The sequence below is a fragment of the Pteronotus mesoamericanus genome, unplaced genomic scaffold (assembly GCF_021234165.1).
Source record: "Pteronotus mesoamericanus isolate MK-2021 breed Mesoamerican mustached bat unplaced genomic scaffold, CSHL_Meso_final contig_25, whole genome shotgun sequence".
Taxonomy (NCBI): Eukaryota; Metazoa; Chordata; class Mammalia; order Chiroptera; family Mormoopidae; genus Pteronotus; species Pteronotus mesoamericanus.
The window spans coordinates 7,380,405-7,406,994 of NW_026555105.1; the positions used below are offsets into that span (position 1 = coordinate 7,380,405).

Here is a 26,590-nt window from a genome sequence, read left to right on the forward strand (position 1 = left end):
CTATCTTCTATGGGGGAAGCAAAGAAGTGGACAGAATCTCTGAATTCGCATTTCCAAGTCACATTAGTCCCTTTTACATACATTGTCACATTTTTATGTGGGAAAGCCATCTTCAAAGACATGATTTTTATTTTATTCTTACTTTTTCTTAAGATTTTATATATTTATATTTTAGAGAGAGGGTAAGGGAGGGAGAAAGAGAGGGAGAGAAACATCAGTGTGTGTGAGACCTCAGTCAGTTGCCTCCCATACTCCCCCAGCCAGGGACCTGGACCAAAGCCCAGGCATGTGCCCGGACCAGGAATCAAACTGCTGACCTTTCGGTTTGTGGGAGAATGCCCAACCCACTGGAGACCCACCACTCAAGGCAAAGAAATGGTTTTTAAAGAAACTATTATTTTCCTCAAATTTTGAACAAGATTATTCCCCCTCCCAAAAAATTTGAAAATAAAACTTTCCATGCTATAACATAATAATCAAAGTGTTTTTAAGTCAAAATCCAATCCATTTCCTCAACATTGTTTTAAAATATTTTCATAATCTGCCCTGGCAGGTGTGGCTCAGTGGATTGAGCGCTGGCCTGTAAACCAAGGGGTCACTGGTTTGAGTCCCAGTCAGGGCACATGCCTGGGTTGCAGGCCAGGTCCCCAGTAGGGGGTGGCCAAGAGGCAACCACACATTGATATTTCTCTTCCTCTTTCTCTTTCCTTTTCCCATATCTAAAAAAAAAATAATAATAATAATCACGGCTTTCATTTCCCCTAAGATTGTTCTTTAAGGAATAAAAAATAAATAAAATAAAATATTTTCATAATCTGCTGATAGTTCTTTTAAGAATTATTTACAAAATGAAAGAGTAAAAGACATTGACTTTAAATTCCTTTTTGTTTGTTTTCTTTCTAACAATTACCTGATGTCAGTAATGGTTTATAAGACTTGGGAATTTTTTTTTTACATTAAACTTTCTTTTCACATTTTCTGTGGATAAATGTACAATAAAATAACAACTTTAAAATAAATCTGGACTGAATATCTTAGAATATTTTTGCTTTGGTACCCAGGTGAAAAATTAAAAATTAATTTGTATGTTTTAACAAAAACTCTTGACAAATTTCACTTCCAAGTTTATTATGTTATTGTTCATAATACTACTAGAAATATAAATATTAGTAATAATAGATGTTATTATTAACAAGAAGCACTATGATTTATTTAATATGGTGGGTGGTGTTTTGCACACATTTTTTAATCTAGTGTAAGTTTCAAAGCAACCTGAGAGGTAGGGTTTTGGTGGGGTTTTTTGTTGTTTTTTTAAAAATTTCTATGGTTCCCAAATGGAATCCATAGGGGGCAGCACATGATTAGATCTAGGTCTCTGGCTCCAAAGTCCAGGTTCCTTCCTCTCTCCCAAGAGTAGGCCAAACCTCAGTCCTTGCGACCCTCATAATTTTTTTAATCACAGTTACAAAATAACTTTTGTATTACTAACATTTTAAGTTGAATCACCTATATTAAAACTTAAATACATTTGTATTTAAAGAAAACTCGTAGGAAAAAAAAAAAAAAAACAACCCAGTCCTATACACAAAACTGGCTTAAAAGTGAAGAGCTCCCGCCCAGGCAGAAAGAGTCCACCTGAAATTGGAGGCCAGAGGCCAGAAAGGACAAGGCAAAGCAGGGAACTGAGCAGGGGACCGCGATGCCACTCTTCAGGCTGTAGCTGGGGGGCTGCGACCGGCGGAACCACGGTGGGACTGGGTGAACATGGCAGAAGGAGCTGGAAGACGAGGCAGAAGGATGGGACTCCATCCTGTGCGGAGCAGCGGGGCTGGGGAGGAGCGGGGAGACTGGGGGGGGAGGGGAACAGCAGCTGGGAGTCAAGGCCCAGGGCAGGGTACTGAGAGGGGAGACACTGGAGGGTGAATGGGCCTAAGGAGGGAGAAGGGCCCCACAGGGTGAGCCCTGCGCGTCACTTTGGCCATATTCCTAGGCAAAGCACCCTTCTGTGGACAACACTAGTTTAACAGGCCACACTACTGCAACCTTGGAAGCAGCCCACTGGCCCTGTCTGCTCCGGCCCCCCAGGCAGGCGGTCCAGTCCAGCCTCTCCCATGCCCGCCCAGGATGTGCACACAGACACACTGCTTCTAAATTAACGTCCTGGCTTTTAAGGAACTTGCCTTACCAACATGGGAAGCCATCCAGTCTTACCTTGTGTAATGAATATCCTGACTCAAATATAATAGGTGGAAGCAACAGAAGGAAAAACATATTTGGACGAAACATCTCTTCTTCCTGTAAATATAAAATGGGCACTCTCAGAGGCAATTAAGAAATAAATCCATCAATGAAGAGTCAAAGTGACTCTTCTCTTAGGCCTGGCCCAGTAGAATCATATCACATTTAAAACACTGCATGATAAAAGCACTGAGCAGGAGGACAGACAAAAACAAAAATAAAAAGCACCACCCCCCAAAAAAACCAAAACGTACATTTTAAAATGTGGGATAAGTGAGTTTAAAAGGTGACCAGCAAAAGAAAAGGCACAATGAACAGCTTCTAAACCCACAGTTGTATGCTTTTTATCCTTCACTAAGGAAAGAAAATTAATTTTAATATAGAAAACATTTCGAAGAGAACACTTTCAAAAGCAAGCGCACACACTGGACTCCTGCAGGGTAAAGGCACCGGTAAGTCCAGAAACAGCCCCCTCGGAGGGAGAGTAAACCCTACACATGTTTAACACAGCCCTGCCTTCTCTCTGCCTGTCACGGACAACGCTGCCATGTTCCTCGATCTGACTGTGATCAAAGAGTCCCCATCCGATGTCCTCACGATTTGGGACATGGCTCTAAAGCCAGTCCCTCACTGTGCTTTCTGTTTCAAAAGTTCAGTACGATCATGAAAGATACCTCCAGGTAGCGCCATCTTTGGAGGGATGAAATAACACTCTAATGGCTGGTGGACTGGGGGAAAATATGCTTTGGCCCTCCAACCTAAAATGACCAGATGCAATACATGTAAATACTGCAAAACCAGGCCTTTTTTTCCTGTGAAAATTTCTATGCTACTATCTTGACAGTATGATTTCTTATCAAAATCCATATTCAAAAGAATAGCTAATTCTTATAAATGTGCAGCTGTTCCCATAAAGACTAAAATAGCATTAAAAAAAGGCTCAAAATAGAAGTAAATGATGACTTCTGATTAAGTCTTAAAATAACTGCCTGTACAACAAGCTCATGACTCAGACTGGGACCATGTGAAAAGAAATGGGCTGATCTCCATGGTTTGTGGGGCAACCAATTCTCAGGATCTGGGCAGTGCAGCCACTGTACTGATCTTTTTGGAGTTTCAGAAACTAAACCTTCCCTGGGAAAAAGGAGAGCCGAGCTACAATGGACTGCGTAGCATCCTCCAGCCCCAGTTCACATCTACCTGGAACTTCAGAATGTGACCTCATTTGGAAATCAGGTCTTGGCAGATGTAACCAAGGGAAGAATCCAGGTGAGATCATACTGGACTAGGCTGGACCCCAAGCCCAATGAGTGTCCTCATTAGGGATAGAAAAGGACGCACGTGGGCACGCGCGCGCGCACACACACACAGGGCCGTGTGAAGACAAACCGAGGCAGGACACAGCCAAGGAATGCCCAGGACCTCCAGGACCTAGAAGAGACAATGAAGGATTCTCCCTGGGAGCCTGGATTCACTCCCTAGAGGGGGTGTGGCCCTGCCAGCACCTTGGTTTCGGACTCTAGCTTCCAGAACTATGAGAGAATAAATCTCCGTTCTTTAAGTCACCCAATTTGTGACAATTCGTCACAGCAGCCACAGGAAATGCACCCACCACCTTACAATGAAGAGTGTTACAGAAAGGTCCCTGGTTCCTTCTGGCAATGTTTTCCCCAAAATAGTCTGAGATAATTTTCCGGGGCACTTGAGAAGTGTGCGCCACATACCGCTGACCCCGCGGACTGAGAAAGTCAGCCCCTTTGGAGCCATTTCCAATCCCAGTGAAGTCAGACACCAGCCTGGCACTGCGGTGTGTAAAGCCTCTCTCCAAAGTGCTGATCTCTCTTTTTGACAAAGAGAACAGGCTTGCCTCAGAGGCTACAGCAGGCACATGTACTCCTTTGTTTTTATTTTGTTTTCTTATAAAAACGATATTGGTTTTCCACTTTAAACAGTATTACAATGTTCCCTTTAAAATAAATGTACATAGAGTATACCAACGTTCATTGCAGTATTATTTACAGCAGCTAAAAGGGTCAAAGAAGCAACCCAAGGGTCCATCACTGAATGAATAGATACACAAAGTGTGGTACAAACCTACGTGGAATATTATCCAGCCATAAAAAGAACGGCAATTCTGATACATGCAACAACATGGATGAACTCTAAAAACAACATGCTACGTAAAATGAGCATACACAAAAGGCCAAATGTATGATTTCACCTAGAGATCATGAGATACCTAGAATACATAAATTCATATAGATTACTATAAAAATAAAAAGAAAATGCTAAACAAATAGAAAGTAGAATAAAAAGTAGGGAGAGAGAGCTCTAGCTGGGGTGGCTCAGTGTAGTGCATGCTGGCCTGCAAACTCAAAGGCTGCCAGTTCAATTCCCAATCAGGACACGTGCCAGCCAGGGCAGGTCCCTGGCTGAGAGTGTGCGAGGGACAACCAACTGATGTTTCTCTCGCATATCAACATTTCTCTCCCTCTCTTCCTCTCTTCTTTCCCCTCTCTCTGGAAACAAATAAAATCTTTAAAAAAAAAGTTGGGGGGGAGATGGGGAGTTGTTCAGTGGATAGAGTTTCTACTTGGGATGATGGAAAAGTTCTGGAAACAGATAATGGTGGTGATTATCCAACACTGTGGGTGTATTTAATGCTACTGAATTGTACACTTAACAATGGCTAAAATGAACAATTTTATGTCTTATATATTTTACCACAATATGCTTTGAAAAAAACCTGCTACAAACATGTATACAAATAAAAAAGCTGGTCAATTAAAAAAAATATACTAAGCGTATGACAATACAGGCAGAAGGCAGGCCCAGCGAGTCAGTCTGAAACAGAACTCGTTGGAGAAAGAAACCCCAAGCTCCTTGCTCTTCTGGTCTCCAGGTGCTCCCTGCAGCACCCGGGTTCCAAACAGCGTCCCGCTTCCCACTGCGGCTCTCCACAAACAGCTGTTCTTCCAGGAAGCCTGCCCCAACTACCCCTGCTAGAAACCGTGCCCTTTCTGAGGTTAAGCACTGGTTGCCCAGATGGGTCTTCAGGCATTTGATTATATTCATCATCAACTCTGGTTCACTTGTCTGTGCTATTGAATGTATTACTATCTAACTTGAAAAGAAACATCTTGAAAACTAAATTCAATAACGCTGAAGCATATAAAACTAAAAGTGAAAGGTAACCCCCCCCCTTCTCCCACTACTCAGAGCAGGGGTTCCCAGTTCGAAGGCTCCTTCTACCCGGGGGCGCTGCTTCCCCTCAGTGCCTCGGATCTCTGCTGGGCAGAATGTGGGCTGGTGTTAAGGGAGCTGCTTTTTCAAGAGAAGCTAGAAGTTCATATTTTTAAGTGAAAGTTCCAGAATTTTATATAGATTAATAATATTTTAAAGTCAAACAATTTTTGTTTTAAAATCAATTCCGATTTTGATTAACTAATTTTAAATCAAATGAAACATAATGTGTTAGGTGCAATTCTCTGCGTATCAGGTTAGAACAGTGCTGGGAGAAGGGAGAGGGCTCCAGCCTGTCCCCATGACCTGGGGCGACCCCCGGTTAAACTCAAGGAGCCGCAGGACAGCAGAGACAAACCATTCACAACGTGTTCCAGGGGCGCCTGCCCGGCCTCAGCCCCAGCCGAGGGGAGTTCTGTGACATTAGCTGCTGAATATACATTTGAGAATTTGTTTAATATGTACAATATTTCTTGAATATTATTTACAACAGTTTCAAATTGTGTTTTATGTCAGATTATACAGCTTGCTTTACAAATTTTACCCTCTACAGCTTAACAGGCAAATTAATCTGAGAGGCAGGGCTCAAAAGTGATCTATTTTAACCTACCAATTCTTTAATATTTTGAAATGGACCTTACTTCCATTCACAAATTTTATAATACACTCAGTAATCTCTCTGCTTAATATGGATGCTCAAATTTAAGTTGAAATTCAAGTTTCAATTAGTCTTCATATCACCAGGTGATGCTCACGCTCTAACGGCCATTGTGTAAACACAAAGGCATGGGCATCCACAAATGGAGGACAGCATGGTGCGGTGGAGAAAATATAGGATACTCAGGACCAGAGGGCCTGAACACATGACTCTGCTCAGCCCCTTTCTAGTTCTGTGACGTTGGACATGCTCGACTTCTCTGAGCAGTACTTTCCTCATCTGTAAAAATGGGGCGATGATAATCCTCAATCTACCTACCGTGGGTATCATGAAGACAACATGAGCTACAGTTTGTAGAGCATTCTGTAAGCTCTACAGTGCTGGACAAACATGTTTTATTATTCTTAGCTGTGAGAATGGAATTGGGAGCAATACACATTGTTTAATAGTTAATGCTAATTAGAGCCTTTCCCTAAGATTATGAAAACATGCAATATGTTGAGTGTTCCCACATTAACTTGATTGAAACGGTGTGAGAATTATGCTTTAAAAAAACTCAGATGTAAAGGTATCAACCCTCATCTAGCAGAATATTAAATTAATGGAATAAAGTAAACTTCACTGATAAGAAAGCCACCATAACCACCAGTTCTACTAAAATAAAGAACCACCAATAAAAATTGTAAATATGTTAAAATATGAACAGTTGGGCAAACCTACCTTCCAATTTGCCAGTTTTTTAAACTCTATAATTTTTATAACTGCTCCCATGAGAATACCTAGAAAAGAAAACATAAGTTTAACATAAATTTAAGGTACAAGGAAGATTACTCAGGTTTATTATTCTAGAGAAGCTGAATATCATTATGTCTCTAAATGGCTTTTAGGGATTTCTGCAAGTTTTATGTCTGAAAACATAAGAATGAAAATTAATGTGCAGTTGTATGAGTTACATGAGTTTCTCACTTGCATTTCAGGCAAACATACTATAATCAAGTCTACAAAAATCTGGGGGTGGGGGGAAGAAAAAGGTTTACAAAATAGGACCCCAAAACAGTCTATCCCCTTACATATTTCTATTTAACCACATGGTCCTGGTGTGTGCGTGTATGCGCGCATGTGTATACACACCCAAGGCACATCTGTGTGTATTTATATAAAATTTATGGTGCTGTAATGTATCTTTCTACTATTTGCTATTTTGCTCAGTGTTAAGTCTTGATCTATGTGTAATAATAGATCAGAGATTACTACGTGCAGTTCTGCCTCATTTCTTTTAACAGCCCTACAGCAAAGCATAAAAATGCCACAGACTGAACAGACATTTCTCCAAAGTAGATACAGACATGGCCAAAAAGCACATGAAAAGATGTTTAACAACATTAGTCATCAGGGAAATGCAATTCAAAACCACAACAAGGTACCTCTTCATACCCACTAGGATGACTATAATAAAAAAACGTGGAAAACAAGTGTTGGCAAGGCTACAGAGGAGAACTGGAACCCTCATACACTGCTGGTGGGAACGTAAAATGTGCAATTGCTATGGGAAAACAGTTTGGCGGTTTCTCAAAAAGTTCAACTGAATTATCATAAGACTCAGGCATACACCAAGACAAGGAAAACACACCTTCCTACAGAACCTTGCAGGTGGATGTTCATTAGCAGCACTACTTATAACAGCCCAAAGGTGGATACAACCCAAATGTCCAAACTGATTAAAGGATTAAAAAATGTGGTTGTATCCACACAATGGAATATTATCCAGCAATAAAAAGGAATAAAGCACTGATTCATGCAGCACCGTGGATGAATCTTAAAGACATGTTATGTGAAAGCAGCCAGACACAAAAGACATATTTCACGATCCATTTATATGAAATGTCCAGAATAGGCAAATCTCTAGAGACAAAAATGGTTGCCTAGGATGAGGAGTAGGGCTTTGGGGGTGATAGCTTTCTTTTTAGGGTGATGAAAATGTTCTAAAGTCGATTATTGTGATGGCTGCATAATTCTGTGACTATACTAGAAACCACTGAATTGTACGTTTAACATGGGTGACTTGTATGGTACGTGAATATACCTTAGTAAAGCTGTTATTAAGAAATGGCCACAGATTGTAGGATTCCATTTACGTGAACTGCCCAGAAGAGGCAAATCTAGAGACAAGAGGCAGGTTAGCAGCTGCCAGAGGTAGGGGAATGGGGGGGGTGGGGGGGACGGGGAGTGACAGCTACCAGGTAGAGGGTTTCTTTTTGGAGCGATGGAAATGCTCTGGAATTAGTGGTGGTGGTGGTTGCACAACCCTGAGACTATACAAAGAAAGCAGTGAATTGTACACTTGGAAATGCTGAAGTTTATGATATGCAAATTATATTTTAATTTTTTTAAGTCACATTTTTTAAAACTATTCAGCCAAAAATGGCTGTCTCCAACTGTTCGCTCCTAACAGCATGCTGCAGTGAACAAGCTGGTGCATGCCTCCTGTGCAAGAGCGTTGCCCTCAGGCGGATCCGGAGACAATGAATGGCATGAGCTTTTTCACCTCTGAGTTGTCCTCGGGAGTGGCTGCACTGCTTTCCACCAGAGCGATCCCTACACCCTCACCACCCCTGCTAGTCAGCAGACTTCAACATCTCTGCCAGGGGGGTGGGCAAGAAACTGCGCTTGAAGGTTTCAGTTTGCATTTACAGTCAATCTGCCTTGAGTAATCATTCCTGAATGCTAGGAAAGTTGAACCTCTTTTCACGGTTTCAGATTTCACTTTAAAAGCTAGTGGGTTTTTTTTGTATTTTTGCTCTACTAAAACCTCAACTTTCTTTTTCCCCTTGTAAATGTATAGCAAACCTTAATACCATGATTAACACTTGCAATTACATATGAAGCAGTAACATTTGAAAATCAGTAATTATCTGTTGCAGAAGCTTGTTTTTATATTATTATTATTTATGAGGCACTAGAAAGCTTTGTAAAATATAATATCATTATTACTACTATCATTATTATTGTTTGAGCGATCCTTTTGAGGAGTCCTAGGACTAAACTATGGCACAGCATTAAATTGGCAAATTATTCCTTTACCTTTTGAGACTGAGGTCCAATGCTAGGAGAAATTAATTTATACCACACAACTGGTCGCCAGATGGAAATAATGTCCTACATGCAATTTGTACATTCCCATCAGTAAAAAGAATTTGAGTACGCACCTTCAAGTTACAAATGTTTATTATTATAAAACAGTACTACTACATTAATATACTTTAAAGTAGACACAGAAATAGAAAGGATAAAAAAAGATTAAAATTAAATAGAAACTTAAACTCTACCATTTTCTTTTGCCTCCCAATGGATCTTTGTGCACACACCTCATTATGGACACTATTAGATTAAGTCAAAACATCGGGAGCCTCGACATAATTATTTGTTGAGCCTCCTCCCCCAGGACGTCACTTTAACCTGCTTCTGACCCTCAGGAGACTGCTGCCGGTAGGAGGGCTCAGGGAGGCTAAGACGGCTCAGGGCCAGCAGGCGACACTGAGCCGACTGCCGACTCCCATGTGTGTCCCACCACCTCGCGGTGCTGCTCTACCAAGACCACCAGAGTAAAATGCCAGGGTTCCTGATAATTAATTAGCATAATGGGAGAATGCCTAAAATGCATTAAGTATGATAATCGGGTTGCAAAACAGAACATAAAACAGGATCCTAGTTCCCTTAAGGCACACGTACGCACACACATACACACATTTGCACTGTATTAAAGATACACAGACACAAACAGGGTGCCAGACACTATGCCAGTATATACAATATATGTTACTTAGCTCATTCTCACAATTAGTCTATAAGGTAATAAACCATAATAATATAGATGACAGTATTAACAGCAGCAGCTAACAGTTACTGGTTACTTAGCGGGTAGGCATCATTCTGAGGGAGCTCCATGCAGCACCCTGTTTAGTATCTGCAATCCTATGAAGCAAAGGCATTGTCACCTGCATTTTACAGATAAGGAAACTGAGGTTAAGGCCCAACCTTAGTATGTTCCTTCTGAGAGTCTGTACATTTAAAGTCATATATGTACATAGGCTTGTAGATATAAAATAACTTTTAAGACAAAACAGCAGTGTGGTATTTACCGTTCTGTTCCTAACTTCCACCGTATCTTGGAAACCATTCCCTGTCCATGCATAACGAGCTCCCCACTTCTTGTTTTATTAATGGCCGCAGTGCCTTCCTCTGCAGTCAAGTGCCACCTATCAGTCTGTCCCCTAGTCATGAGCCCACGGGAGTTTTCCAGGCTGGTGCTCTCACTGCCATTCCCATTTGAGTAAACACTTCATTCCACATGTGGGAGGGTATCTACAGGAAAACCTCCTGAAACGAGGGTTGCTGGGCCCAAGTACTGGCATTTTAAATTCTGTAGAGAGCTTACCAGCTGCTTCCCAGACGCTGTAAGGCCCGCCAAGTCCCCGTGACCAGGCCCGTCTGTGTGACCTGCCGTGAGTGCTGGCTAAGTGCTCACACTTCACCAGAAAACTGCCCTTGGCTGCCGAGAGGCCCCTCGTCACGGAGGCTGTGCCTGCCCTGCGCCCCCCACAGCCGATGATAACCGCAGGGGCGCAGACGCCCGGCCCCTTTGCTCTAAGGAGGGACAAGCTCTGCGTGAGCTCTTGCCCTGGAGCCCTCCTCCCAGGCTCGGGCTGCGCGTGCCCTGAGCTCACACCCCATGTCTGGCTCTCTCCGCGTCCCTGGTCCGGTGTATGCGTTCCTCACACAGTTACTCCTGAAAAGCACCTCCTAACAAATTACATGTCCTCAAACCTGTCTCAGGCTCTGCTTTCAGGAGCCGCCCTAAGACAGTTGGTGCCAGGAGTGGAGTGGGCACAGGCAGCCAGGCCGGAGGACGGGGTTCGGGAGCTGGCCGGCAGTGAGGGGCCCCGCACTGGCAGTCAAGTACTGACAGTCCCTCCCCTGGGGCGGCAGTGCCATCGCTTAGACTTGTGCTCGAGGTGGACAGGGTCAGGACACTGGTGGCTCACGCCATATCTCCGGCGTCAGAGAGGCAGGGAGAAATAACAACCGTGAAAACAATAACCACGGCAGTGCTGCTGAATGCCACTGACGCGCTGAAAGGAGAAAATGACAGGCTCGGACAATCCGACTGAAAGTAAAAGGTGGGAGTCGGAGGACCTCCTCGGCGGCGTTTAAGCCGACCCTTCATCACCCGCAGCTGGGGGCGCTTCTAGAGCTGAAGGTCAGGTACAGAGCTTAACCGCAGGAGTGGCAGATCTTCATAGAAAGCAGAATTCAAGAAGGCAGCTCGCCGACGCACACCCCCCTAGGCCTTGATAAGGCAGAAGTGGGACGCGGAGATGAGGGACAGGGGTATCGGGGAGATGCGCACGAGCACCTTCTCCCTTCAGGTTCCCGTGAGCCTTCTGGGCCTGCAGAAGTCGCACCCACCGCCCCCCTGCGGGAATACGGAGCTCCCCAGACTATCTCAAGATTACACAGAAGCCCCGAATGAGGCAAGTGCCTTACATGACTCCCGCTTTCTGTTCTACATAGTCCCAAAGCACCTATGCTACACGGACATTCCACAGGACGACACACTGGGTCTGCTACACTGCTGACATCACGCTGATCCGGTATGACAAGTAAGAAGTGGTGAGTAGGTGTCTTGGTAAGACACGCATGCCTCAGATGACAGAAAGTGCCAGGAGCCTGCCCATCTGTGAAGTTTTGAGGAGTCAAATGGCTGGAGTGTGCCAGGACATTCCCTCCAAGTAAAGGACAAGGTCTGCACGCTCCACCTCCTACCACTAAGAAAGAAGCACAATGCTTGGTAGGCCTCCCCCAGGTTCTGGAGGCAACAAAGCCTGCACTTGAGAAACAACTTCAACCACTTACTGTGTTTGTGGAAGGCTGATGGTGCTGAGTGAGGCCCAGGAGAAAGGGCCCTAGAGCGGGTGCAGCTGCTATTCAAGCAGCTTTTGCCATACGATCTGGCAGACCCCATGGTACCGGAAGTATCTGTGGGGAAAGGGGTGCCATGCGATGTCTCTAGTGAGCCCTGACATGAGAGCTGCTCAGCACAGATCCTTAAGGCTCTGGAGCAAGGTCATGCCATTTGCAGCGGAGAACTAGACATCACTCAGAAACTCCTGAGAAAACCAAACAGCTCCCAGCATGCTACTGGGCCCCTGTAAAGTCAAGGCATCTGTGCATGGGCCACCAAGGGCCCAAGGGGCCGGAACTGTCCTTCATAAGCGGGGTTGCCCTTCCTACCAGTTACAGGGCCAGGTGGGCCCAGCAGTGATCTGTTTTAAGATGAAAGTGCTACATTGGAGATTCAGCTTGTGTGGGTCTAGAGGGCACAAGTACGCTGCATGAACAGGTGACCCAGTCCTCCACGCCATCTACAGCTGTGACATCAACACCTCTCCCTCGGCTCCTACACACGGCCGCACTGGGATCTCTTTACGACCAGCTGACAGAGGAGAAAAAACCCAAGCTTGGCTCATGGATTATTCACCCAGTTTCTGACCTTGGCCAGGTCAGCCTCTGTGCAACGGGCTCAGGAACTCAGTAGCCTCGGCGGCAGGTGGAAGCTACGCAGGGCCCTACAGCACAAGCTCCCGCTCACCGAGGCTGCCCGGGGCCCCTGCCAGGGTGGAACATCTACTGGACCGCCGCAGAGACCAGCACTCATCAGCCGGCGTGGTGCCACCCGTGAGAGGACCAGCCAGCTGCATGCTGGCAACTCGATTACACCAGACCCCTCCATCCCGGCCAGGACAGCAATTCACCCTGCCCGAGACTGACGCGCCGCTGCCCGTCGGTTAGCGAGCACCACTGCCCGTGGCCCATGAGGGCCTGACCCGTCAAAGTGGGACACTGCGTAACGATGCGTCCAACCGAGACTCGCTTTATGGCAAAGGAGGCGCAGCACTGGGCGTGTGACTGTGGACTCCTCGTGGTCCTACACCATATATCTCACTTTCCAGAAGCGGCCAGCCAGCCCAAGCGGTAAGGTGGCCGCTTAAGGATGGAGCTGAGGCACCGGCTTGGCAATGACATCCTGTGAGGCTTGGAGCTCTCCCCCAGGACGCAGCACACTCCTTACACGCGTGGCCATTATTACAAGGCAGAACCTCCCCACCAGGCAAGAATGGAGGAGCACAGCGTCCAACGTGCAGGGCAGCCCCACTCGGCATCCCCCTCAGGGACTCACGTGGGAGTGGGGATTTCTACCCAGGGAATTTCTGCTTTCTTACCCTGAAACTTCAGGCTCAGTGGGTTGAAAGGAAATTTCCACCAGGGTTCACATAGTGAGAGTTACAATGGCTGCTGCCCAGTCACTTTGGGCTCTTTGTACCAACAGACCAGTAGGCCTGGAGAGAGGCTGCCACGCTGACCCTGGGCATCATGAGGACATGACTCTCCTGCTACATAATGGGGCAAAATGAAATATAATTACTTATACAATACTTTTCAACCATAAATGATTTATTGAAAACACTTTAAAATATTGTTAGCATGTCTTGTCAGCTGTAGTTATAGAATTAAGTTGTACTACAATAAGGTACTTTTGAAAATCCAGTCCTTGCCTGTGCTACTTATATTAAAGTAGATACTAATCCAAAGATGCTCGAAAAGTCAAAAGGTCTGCCAGTGAGATGGGAAATCAGTACTTCAGGGTTGTCTGTCTGTCTGCTTTCTGGGGAAAGGCTGCTTAAATATTTTGTTTTTAAAGTAGCTTACTTCTTCAAAGGAATGGCATCCTTATAATCCGCAGGGAACATTTATATGGCAAAAGGAGGACATTTACAGAAATCAGCCCAAATACAGCAAGTTTCAGAATGCAATTCTTTAACAGCCTTTTTTCTTTTAAAATTTAGATTACCTCCCTATTTTGGCATATCTGGAAGATTCAAGCATAAAATACAACCGAAAGATGATAAAATACTGAAACAAGAGAGGATGACCATAAAACCAGGAAAGTCAAAGCAAGGCTCCAGGCTAAAGCAGGGAGCTGGTACTCACAGAGCACACATTTAGCTAATGGCAGCAAAACAGCAACACGACGTTCCAGGAATAAATTATCACCTCTGATCCATGTTTCCAGAAACATGGAGGCTAAAAGTCTATGCTAGCTCTCTTCCTTAGAATGTGGCAGCCTGGAAAATCCTAATACAATCATTTTATCAATTTGACATCCAGTTTTGATCTTGACCTCTAAGACTGCTACCCTAATACCAACAGACGCATGTCTATTTCTTCTCTAATAAATCAAAGCACCTAAGATTCAGGGAGAGTTACCCCTGGGACTTTTTAAGCTACATCAGCATTAGACTCTGAGAGTCTAAAAAGTCATGAAAGCTGTTACAGTTAGGAGTCTCCCTTTAAGTTTCCCCTAAAAATATTTGTTGTAGCTTAAATATAATTAGGATATAATTACTGTTTTTGCTTTTTTCCAGAATTACCTTTAGTCAGTAACTCTGGAACTGAGTGATTTTTCATCATCTTCCACTCAAAACTCAAAACCCCAAATGACAAAAAGAGCACTGCTCTTCAAAAAAAAAAAAAAAAAAGTAAAATCCTTTAGTCAAAACAAGCAGGAATTACTATAACTAAAAGCACATAGTTCAAAAAGTTATGACAGGGGCCCTTTTGTGTGTCCTATTCGCTCAAGGATCCAATCAAATCTGGTTAAAATTTAAAATGCAGGTTTTCTAACGATCAGCAGTGTTCAGGCTAAACCTTGGCATTGGAAAGTCAAATTTATAGCCCTTACTGGCCTTTCCTTGCTGTAAAAGAAAGTACGATTGTGAAAAAAAAGTTACTCCTGTTTTTGTTATATACAACAGTAAGCAATACAATTATTTCATTTTCTTTCCTTATAAATTTCAGCCCAAAATCTATAAACAATGAATCAGCACTATATGGCCAATTAAAATAAATATGTGAACTTAAGTAAAACATGGAAAGAATAGTAAAAAGGATAGAACACAAAAAATGATATAAATTCAAATCACGTCAAGTCATCTAATCAATATGTATACGTCTACAAATGGTTTGGAAGAGAATGAGGCATGATAAAAATAGCTGAAATTGTCAATAAAAAGGATTTCTCTTTTTCTATATAGCTGCTTAAATGTGTAAAAAATTTTACTTTTTAAAAAGAGGCCCAAACCTCAGAATTTCATGAAGCATAGAAAGTATCTGAAAGCTCTGAACAGGGGCCAAGAAAGTATCCTTAGAACTTTATGTTGATACTATGTTTTTATAAAGAATGAAAAAAGTCTCCAGATTCATTTGAAAATACAATAAAATATAATAGAGAAAATGTGTTTTACAGATAAGTCCTTTTCTATACTAACGATTTATTAGAAACTCTGAATACTTAACTATCACACAAAAGGCCATTAATCTGTCTAAACAACTGAGGACTTCTGTAACTTCTGGCTAGAAGAGGTAGGCTGGGAAAATTTATCCCTGAAAGAGTAAAAACCCCATTTTCTCTGGCAGCTTCATCTAGATTCTCTTTTGGCACAAAAGTTGGAAATTCTTGAAACGGTGAGTATCTCAGTATTTTGTTACCCTTTGCTCTAACAGTACCAAAGTTCTCCTTCAGTTTATGAATACGCAGCTGTATGAAATGCAGAAGTGTTTTGATAGCTTTGTCAGCTTTCCTAAATTCCAACCAAGTGTCCTCGGTTATAATAAAAGCTACTTCCTGACCCCAGCCGTCTTCCCGGATGCCCTCTCACTGTCCTGATCACCTGAGTTAGCAAATAGTTACTGAGAGCAAGACTCGCTTTCCGCCACCCCGCCCAAGGCCCAGCTGCACAGGCCGCAGTCATTTCTGCCGCATCAGTGAGGAAATGAACATGTGGATCGGGAGCCCTGGTTGACTCCCCGCCACACCCCCGCCTCCCACGCCCAGCTCTGTGCGGCCGCGTAGTCAGAGCCCCTCTACAGCTCCTGGTGGCCCCAGGGAGAAGAGAAGGCCACCTTTCCCCCTCTGCCTGCTACTCTAAAAACGGTAAGCCTGGAGCTACGAAGGTCCACCGCATGGAGAGAGCCTGCCCAGGAGTGAGGCCAAAACAAAAGGAAACACCGTTGAAAAGTGGAGAAAAATTGAGTCCAGGAGCCTTGACCGAGCTAAGTCTGGGGTTGCACCACCTGTATTTTTTTTTTCTTCCTTCCTTCCCTTCCCTCCCTCCCTCCCTCCTTCCTTCCTTCCTTTCTTCCCTTCCCTCTCTCCCTCCCTCCCTCCTTCCTTCCCTTCCCTCCCTCCCTCCCTCCTTCCTTCCTTCCTTCCCTCCTTTCATTCTAGGAGCCAATGGGTGTGCAACTCCACCTCCACCAATTTATTTTCTTTGAGTCAATTGGAATGGATTGTGTCCCTTGAATGGAAAGAGCCCGATCCTGTATCAGTTCAGGTGTTTTTGGCTGCAAGTAAGAGAACACCAGACTGAAAATGGTTTGTCATCTCACTGAACAGGCAGCTCTGAGATAGGAAGCCCTCGATCCAACAGAGCAGAAGTGTGGTGGAGGACCCAGGCTTCCCCTCTGTCCCCTCGGCCTCCTGGCCTTTGTCTTTCCACCACAGTGACCAGCAAGATGGCTTCCAGGGCTTCAGGCATCGCTTCCTCATACATGAGCATCAAAGAAAGGGAAACTTACCCTTTCTGTCAGAGAAGAAAAGAGTTCTCCCAAACCGCCCCCCACCCCGGCCTCCCCGGAGCAGCCCCACCTTGGTCTCACTGCCAGATCTGGATTTCACACTGCCTGGCTGCCCCCGCCCCTCTCGGGCAAAGCAGAATGAAATTATGATGGCAAAGACCAACCTTGGAGGCAAGACACCTGATCAAAATAAGGCTTCTATTTTCAGGGAAGAAGGGAGAACATGGATCTTGGGTAGGCAACCAACAATGTATGTTGTAAGTCCTAGTACAAGCACTGGTGGTCACTGACCTGCAGTTACCCAAACATTCAAGAGCTGGTGAAGAGCCTGAGATTCCAAACCAAATAATAAGAACCAACCATCATTTTAATTTCTATGTACACAACACCTAAATACACATCCACTGTATTTATTATTCTTGAGAAACTATGAAAACGGACCGCAAAACTGTCAGTTCCTTGGAATGGCTTTTTAAAGGCTTTAGTGAATGCCCCAGAATAACTACTAGCTATGTAGGTTGTTTTCAATGTGCCCAGTATTGGGAAAGGATGTTAATGAATGATCCTCCCATTCTTAGAACGCTAAGGCTATTTGTTAGCTAAGGTTGTTAGAATCTGCTAGGATGTGCAGCTGAAGAGCCTGCTAAATAGGGAACAGGAACTCTTTTGAGCAAACTGGTTTCCAACTCTTTGCTGAAGATCAATACTATTCAGGTGGTCCTCTTCCTTAAAGTATGGCATCACTGGGGGTCATGAGGCTTAAAGGAGATGACACTGTGAAAGCTCGCAGGCCAGAGCCTGGCACTGAGCAGTACCGTGAAGCCCAGGAAAATACGGGAGGGGCTGAACCGGGTAGCAGGAATCCAGCCATGGCGGCGGAAGGAGAACGAACAGCCTGAGCGTTCATTTCCAAAGCTGATCTAAACAACTGCTATATTGTGAATTACTAAATATACTACACAAGATCTACAAGGCAAATAAAATTAACTCAAAGCATCAGTGGTGATAAGAAAAAATTAAGTATCATCAGTAGGCAAGTGGAAACTAGTAAAGGTAACTCCAATATAATAATGCGATGAGAGCTTTAGCTGAACTTGGTTAAACCTTATTTTCTACGCCTTAAGCATCTCCACCCACATTTTCATCTTGATGTTAACACTTACTGAAAATAAGGTCTGTGCTTCTTCCTCCACTAACCACTTCAATGAACTTGCATCTGAGCTCATACCTGTTATTACACCAATTCATTCACTCTAAATAGAGGCTAATTATTTTGACAGTTAATTGCCACAGAAAACAAGAGAGAGAACTGCGAGGTAGAATGGAATGCTCTCCGAAGACTTTAGATCTGACTCTGACATTAAAGTGAGCCACTCTCTTTCCTACACTGTAAACTGAGAGCCCCACTTGGCTGTAAAATTCAGTGACACTATGAATTAAAGTGTCAATTACTTGCCTTAGTTCAGTTGGGTGTCAGCATAGCCTAGCAGTGGAAGTCAACACACCTTAATGTGTTCTAGAAGTAGAAAAGGCCTTCGAGCTGTCCAGAGGGGGCATCTATGTGACCTTCATGAGGTCATGACCCCTCTCTGAGCCACAGTGTCCTCCCAGGTAAAATGGGATCATAACACCCTCATGGCAGGTTGCAGTGAGGATTAAATGAGATCAGCTGTGTACATCTCTTGTGGCTCCTGGCAGTGGGAGGCACTAAAAAAGTGATAGTTATTGCTACTACTTTTTATTGTAGAATCACCAATAAGCACTTACCTAAAGAAACAACAGCAACGCTCTCTGGCAAGAAATGTAATCTGTATCGAATCAGTAAATGCACCAATATGATGCAGATAGCTGTGGGAAAAAGAAGACATTGTTACAACAGCACAGTTTTTAATCATAAACACCAAGTTCAAGGCAATAGTCACTCCTGGAGGGCTGCTAGAAAATCCAACGACTGCCAATGACACCGTGACCTTCAGGGGCATTTTCAATCTCTTATTTCTTAAACTGGACGTAGACTCATGGTGTTTATAACATTTTCTCCATAGTTTCCATATATCTGAGAGCATCAGACATCTAATTTTTTTCTAAGCTGCTATGCCTCATACAATGATTTAAAATTATTTGAACTTCCTTGATTCTGAGAAATGGCCCTCAACTTTTTTGCAATAGTCGTCGACTGGAAAAACTCTAAATAGTGAAGAGAATGTCAATGAAATCAATCACTTTTATGGACTTGTAACTACAACAGAATATGCTGACACAAAGTGTTTTGCCACCAGGCGATTGGTTCTCTCTTAACACAGAAGAAAGCGAGGAAGTTTTATAAACATAACAAAGTAAATATTTTGGTTATGAGAACGTCAGAGACCAACGATGGGGCCCCTGCTGTCCCCCTAGGTCCTGGGGCTCCCACTAGTTGAGGGCTCCCCACCAGTCAGGCGCTGCGCCAAGCACTTCCAAACGCTGTCTCATTTGACCCCCAACACCCCTCTTAACTAGCTGTTATTGCTGTCATCTCCTTTGATTCTCGATGGGCAAACTGAACCTCAGAGGGCAGGTCAATGGTAAGTACCGCAGGGTGGAGCCAGGCTCCAATCCTGGGCCCTGAACCTCCGCACCCACCCACCAACTCCCTCCCGGCTGCCTTCACTCCTCACTCACCCAAGTAGGAATAACGTCTGACTTTCCTCACAGAGGCGCTGTCATGAAAGAGAAAATAAAAGACTAGAAAACTACTTGAAAGGAGGAAATATTTCTGGACTCTTCCCTAAAAGCATACTTTTACATAAATGATCCTTAAATGTAATTTCATGGTCCAAACGTTAGCGTGCACGTCTCTTTTTATCAGGTACCTAGGTGGTATACCATCTCATCAGTCACAGCATTATCTTAATAATGCTTAAGATAATTGTTTTGTGAAAAGAAATGTTTAAACAATCTCCACGGCTGTTAACTGGCCACCCTCAGAGCCGCATTGACAAACGAAGATATCTTTTACTTCCACCAAAAAGCACCAGGTGCCCAGAGAAAGGAAACAGTTGTAAATATAGAAATTTTGTCCTCTTTTCGTTCTGTGCTCTAAACTATCGACCTGTGGCATTATTATAAATATTCTACCTAGTTAGAAAAATCCCACATTAAATACTAACAGCAAGAAAAGAGTGTATTACAATGCATCATTGTAACAGGTGACCAAAGAGCAAGCCTAGTGTCTAAGAAAACAGGCACACGAGCACGCAAGTAGACAGATACTAAACTAGGGAGTTTAATCAGCTTCTGCTCTTTCTGTGCACCAAACTGGATGAAAAAACTATTTTAAAAATTTATTCTCATAAATCAATTATTTGCATCTTTCAGAGCAAAGGCAAAAACTATCAACAGCGAGAGCTAAATATAAGGCTCAAGGAATGGTCTTCAGCCATTAAGAATGAGGTCTGAAGAAGCAACCCATAGAATGGGTGAAAATATTTGTAAATCAGGTATCTCATAAGGCTCTATCTGGATAAAGTATCTGGAATATATAAAGAACTCTTACAACTCAACAAAAAGAAAAACAACACAATATGAAATTGAGCAAGGACCTGAACAGACATTTCTCCAAAGATATATAAATGACCAATAGGCACATGAAAAGATGCTCAACATCATTAGTCATTAGAAGAATGCAAATCAGAGTCACAATGAGATACAGCTTCACACCAAGTAGGATGGCTATAATTAAAAAAACAAAACAAAACAAAGTGGATAAGTGTTGGTAAGGGTGTAAAGAAATTGCAACACTTGGCCCTTGCTGGTGGGAAAAGTCTGGCAGTTTCAGAGAAAGTCACACAGGGATTAACCATTTAACCCAGCAACTCCACTCCTAAGTATATATCCAAGAAAAGGAAAAACTTATGTCCACACACAAACGGGTACACAAGTGTTCACAGCAGCCCTATTTACAATAGTCAACAGGTGGAAACAACACAAATGCCCATCAACCAATGAATGGATAAACATGTGCTTATACCCTTAAAATGGAACATTATACAAAGGAATACAACTCTAACACAGGCTAAAACACGGGTGACCTTTGAAGACACGATGCTAAGTGAAAGAAGCAAAATACAGATCATATATTGTACGGTTCCATTTGCATCAAATATTTTGAGTAGGTAAATTCTTAGAGACGAACAGCAGAATTGTGTTTACCAGAGACTGGGGAGAGGGGTGAGTGGGGAATGAATGTTTTGAAAGGGTCCTAGATTTCCTTTTGGAGAGATAAAAATGTTCTGGGATTAAACTGTGGTGATGGTTGCACAACACTGTGAATGTGGTAAATGCCACTGAATTGTACGCTTTGAAGTGGTCAATTTTATGTTGTGTTTATTCTTACCATATACACATCTTTTAAAAAGAGAAAAAGGATGAAGCATATAAAAAACATTAACATGGAAAGATCTCCAAGACATTCTGTGAGAGGAAAAAGCAAGCTATAGGACCCCATTTATATTAAAATAAACAAACTCCAAGCTCTATGTGCCTGTATGTAGTGTGCTTATGAATGTATAAATGTACACACACAAATACATGTTTCCAAGTATACTTTGGGAGAAAAAGAACAAGAAACAACAAAAACTTCTGTGTGGTATGGAGGGTATGTATAGCACAAGGTAATGTGCTTCCAGCTTTTCATGCCTGAAGCAATAATTAGGTGAACTATATTAAAACACAGACATTTCAATTTTAATAACTCCAATAAATTTAATGGCTCATAAAATGTACCTGTCAAAGGATACTAATTGCTAACTCTAGTGAAAGTCAGTAACAGTGACTCACCGTTGTTTCTACAGAGTCAAAGGTGAGCAAGGGTTAACTTCAAAGCTTCTAAAAATAAATTTTGGCATCCTTTCTCAACAAAGAGGAACACAATGTAATCCTTTCACATCCTTATGGACACAAAAGTCACAATTTCATTTGACTTAACTAATAGTAAACAAAAGTGGCAAATGTGTTCTAGCTTAGCTCCTGAAGTCTAGAATGAACTATAGACTAATGTCCCTTGATTCACCAGAGTTTATGCATTAAGTGAGTCAGCAAGTTACCTATTAACAGTTGTTTTTTTTTTTACTTTATCAGATTTACATCTAATCAGGAATATACAAGAAAAATATTATCTTGATAGCATACAAGAGGACAATGCCTTCAAATTTACTTAAAAGGAAGCATTCCATTCTGCTAAAGCATGTTGACCTATGCATAAAAAGTGGAGATACCAACTCATAAACTGCCAAGAGTCTGATTATGTGAAAATGGGACCCGTATGACATCGGCAGGACTCTAGAGTCTAGGTTTATGGTATGTTTGAAGACAAGACTATCCCAGAGAAATATACTGCACTATTAAATACAGCTCACTCCTTTCTGGTCCCAGACATGCATTAACACTGGGCAGGATCTGCCTGGATGAAAAATGACATCATAAAACCTGTTTTGTGGTCTTTGGCACAAAGTAATCTTAAATGCTACACACCCTGAAAATTACTTTGAAAGTCTTACTTATGCTTCTCAGCCTCTTGTGAAAAAAGTGATTACAAAACAGACTTTTTTTTCCAGGCCAGCCTTTTATATTCTCTAACATATCAAATGGACAACAATGTAAATAGATTAATACTTCAGGATTTAAGGAACAAAAGATTTCTTGATCAAGAAAAGAATTGTTTCTTTTCTTTGTACTCAGCTACTATAACAAAAGAAAAAGAAAACAAGAGTCCCTGATTGTTGAAGCAATCTCCTAGAAATAGAATTTAACTATATTTATAGGGTAAAAAATGACCTGGGCATATTAAATCTACAGGGGACATTGTACACTTGGGCATTTGCTGGTGGGACCATAAAATGGTGCAACCTTTGGGGAAAGCTGGGCAGCTTGTGAGAAAGTTACACGGGGAGCTACCATTTGACTGAGCGATTCCAATCCAAGGTACATGCTGTATATCCAAGAGAAATAAAAACGTACACATTTTCACATAGAAATGTGTACACAAATGTTCGTAGCAGAAGCATTTACAATAGTCAAAAGGTGGAAACAACACAAATGTCCATCAGCTGATGAATGAATAAACACAACGTGGTATATCCTTACAATGGAGTATTATTCAGCCACACAAATGAATACAATTATAGCACATACTACAATATGGGCGAAGCTTGAAGACATGATGCTAAGTGAAAAAAGCCAGATGTAACAGGTTTTTCGTTTTGTTTTGTTTAAATCTATGAGAGATGAGGATGAGCCCTAAGGACTTTACCACACTATTAAAACTGACTTTAAAAGAGTCTGAATATAAGTGTGAAAGAAGTGACACTTCCCCTCAAAACAGTCTTAATAGACATCAGAGAAATACACTGTACCTCTGTACTTTTAAATCCAGTTCCATCTTTCACTTTTCTGAAAAATCTAATTGGAAATATGACTATCTATCATTAAAGGATAGTAGAAAAATATAAATGTGCCAACTTCAAGTTTCAAACAAGAGTTTGGACTTGGGTCATATTCTAAGCTACTTCTGTAGTCAGCTAATCCAAAGCGGTTGTGAGGTTTCCAGTGGAATTTTTTAGTTTGTTTAATGTAATTGTCTACCACAGTATCTGGGAGGCACTGAAGTTATTGCCTTTTATCTAAAATTCTTGACTGATGTCTGGTAACCTGGACATTAGTCTCTAGTGTCCCAAATCCCAGGTATGTCAATTGCTTAACCTCTCAGGGCCTCAATTTCCTACCCCGTTAAAGGAAGAGGTTGAACAAAATGAGATTTTAAGTTTGAGAGACTGTCAGACCCCCCACCTCCTGCTGCCACCACAACACACATACCCCCCAGACTCTCATGAGCAGAGTTGGAAACCCATTAAATTAGAACGTGTTCAAGGTTCTTTCCAGGTTAAAAATTCTTCAAGTCTCTCCTCCAACAGATACCTAGGACACTGCACCAGGGGCTCTTCTGAACTGCTAAGCTCTGATTTTATAGAGAGAAAGAAGCACCCTGCCGTACTGGTACGCACTGATCGCTGCCCCTCACTGTCTGAAATGAAAACCAAAAGGAGGAATGGACAAAGGCAACAGCGGCTGAGATGGGCTGACCACAGGCGGCGCGCATTGACAAGCGAGGCGGCGGATGACAGTGCCTCTGCATTCACCTAGGACGAGGAGGCTGAAGAAGATCGTCATGCCACTCGACTGCTCCTCCTGCTGAGCCTGCTCCCCCGTCTGCACTGGCAGGATCGGCTTGGCAGGGGTCGGGAGCACCAGTTTCGTAGTGACAACCAGGGTGGTGTGGAGGGTGACATTGAAACTTTCGTGAGTTGTGTTGGAGAACCTGCTGGCGGACACAAAAAAGCAGAATTAGATAAAGGAAAAAGGGCCCCAAAGTAACAACACACAAAGCCAGCAAGAGAACTCGGCACAGAGCTTTACGGGAGCCACGAGTCAGCAACGAACAGGCAGGCAGGCAGGCCTTGGAGAAACTGATTAAGAAAATGCTTGCCTGCTGCCACAGGCTGGGCCCTCAGGGGCTCTGAACACAGCCACTTAGAGGACAGGGACAAGGGGGAATCGGGGCGCCTTAGGAACCACATGCTGCCTGTTCCTTGGCTCTAACAGGGGATTTACAGGGAGGCTGGAGTGGGGTGGGGGGGTTGAGCGAAAAGGAAAAGGGACTCATGGACATGGACAACAGTGTGGTGTTCACAGCGGGGAGAGGGGACAAGGGAACTAAATGGTAACAGAAAAAATACAATAAAATTTTTATTAAAAACTTAAAAATAAACAGAGACTCACTGGAGTCTCATCACTTCCAAGGTCCAACATTATTTACTTGGTGCCTTTATTTCTCTAGCTTACAGTCTTTTACATTTTGGATTGTATCTACAAGTGGAAGAAGCCACCTGAATTTGCAGTTGCCGATCTGGTGCTTTACAAAACCCTTCTCAGATTTCAAAAGGCGCAGGGTAACCCCCTCTGTACTACCCCACTGCAGCCCACCACTGACGTTCCTCACGCATTGAGGACAGTACACTAGTGCAATACTGGTAAAAGGTATTGTAACTGTGATTTTTAACAGCTAATGTTTATTGAGGCCTGCTTCATTCCAGGGTAACACGCCACCTTTCATTTAATAGGCATAACATGCCTGAGGTGGACATTCTTACTTTCCCATTTATACCCATGAACAACAGAGACTCAAAGAGGTTGCGTAACGTGGCCAGTGTCTCAGTCAGGCAGTGGCAGAGCTGAGCTTTGAAACCAGACTTGAAATCACCAACTCATACCATCTCTTTTGCTTTGTGCTGTTGAGGCACAGTTTAGAGTCTGGGCCAGAGCAGATGCTCAATAAATAAGGTGACCAAATGAAATGAACACCCAACCCTGATGCCTATCTGAAGAGCTGTCAGGCGAGGGAACCAAATGTCAACCACAGGGTTCCCTGTGAATGTTTACATATTCCTTCCACAAATATGATAGGGCATCTATGACATGCACTAGACTGTGCCCAGCAGGTAGGAAGATGGACTAAGAGTGGTCCTTCTGCAGAAGTACCTGCAAGACCCACACCTTGGCTGCCCCCACCTTATCTTGCATGGCCAGCCCTCTTGCTCTCCACACTCCAGCCACCCTGCCCGCCTTTCTGTCCCTCAAAGGCACTAATGCCTTTCTTGCTTCTGGGTGCTTGCACTTGCTGCTGTCCCCTCTCCAATCCCTCCTTCTGTTGATTTAGGTTCCAGCGGGCACTGACGCTCCTTCCTGAGTAGACTGCCTCACCCTAACACTATTCCATTTCCTTTAGAGCACTGATATCATCTTGTCTATTTATGGTCTTTTCCTACTGGAAAGGAAGTTCCCAGAAAGCAATTCCTGGTCTGCCTCCTTCACTACTAGGTATCCAGGGCCCAAAACACAGTGGACCGCCAACAGTTAAAGAATGAATGAAACTCAGTGGACACGGATGGGACAAACGATCGTTGCGGTGGAGAAGGCGACTGGCTAACTAGCGAACGGGGATGGGGGACTTCCTGGAGGAGGAGGCGGAGCGCTCCGTTGTTATCAGATGACCGAAAGCTGGGGAAGGGAAATTTGGGTTGCGGTTGCCGCAAGGCAGCTTTCGAGGCCTGCACTGGGCGGCCGATCCCCAGCCCGAGGGTCCGACCTCAAGGAGGCTGCAAGGCCGGGCTGGGCCCAGGCCCGTCCCTCCCGCCCTCCTCGCAGGGGCCGGCATGGTCAGTCCTGGCCAACCAACACAAGGCGCTCCGCCTCCCGGGGGCCGGAGGGCGGCCTGAGGCGCTAGCTGTCACCCGCTGGGGCCCAGCCCCGCCGCCTCCGCCGCGCGGGGAAAATCCCACTCACGCCACTTCCGCCATCTTCGCCCCCATCCTCGGATCCTCCAAGCCCAGCGAGTTCGGGGCCGCTGGGCTAGCTGGGCCCTCTTTTGGCTTCCGGCTTCCGCTGAAGGCACGGGCCGGACGACGAACTGGGGGGCGGGGCTTCGGGCGCGCGAGGACGGCCCTTCTATCCCTCTGTCTCTATATCTCGAGGGTGGAATAAGGCTTATAGGTGGACGGTGGGAAGAAAGCTTCTCGCTCGCCATGGCTGGGAAGAGGGACCCGAATGTTTCACTTCCCCAGCCTGAGCTTCAGTTTTCCTCAGTTGTAAAGAGGACCAGATGCCTGGGCTTTTCAGACCTGCGCAGTATTCCATCTGTAAACATTTATTGAGTTCTGACAT

General features: G+C 43.8%; 1 protein-coding gene across 3 annotated transcripts in view; it reads right to left on the bottom strand.

Annotated features, from left to right (window-relative positions):
* SLC9A8 (solute carrier family 9 member A8) overlaps positions 1-26,251 on the bottom strand; it is a 59,792-nt gene extending 33,541 nt beyond the window's left edge. For 2 of the 3 annotated variants that reach the window (XM_054573613.1, XM_054573611.1), the window contains exons 1-5: positions 26,213-26,245; positions 24,010-24,191; positions 18,602-18,682; positions 6,860-6,918; positions 2,212-2,295 (exon numbers count right to left, since the gene is read on the bottom strand). In XM_054573613.1, the coding sequence (XP_054429588.1) occupies positions 2,212-2,295; positions 6,860-6,918; positions 18,602-18,682; positions 24,010-24,191; positions 26,213-26,238 (432 nt within the window). In that variant the 5' untranslated portion in view covers positions 26,239-26,245. Of the gene's footprint in view, positions 1-2,211; positions 2,296-6,859; positions 6,919-18,601; positions 18,683-24,009; positions 24,192-26,212 lie in introns of all 3 variants that reach the window. The other variant, XM_054573612.1, reaches the window with a different exon arrangement.
* Between the last annotated feature and the right edge of the window lie 339 nt (positions 26,252-26,590).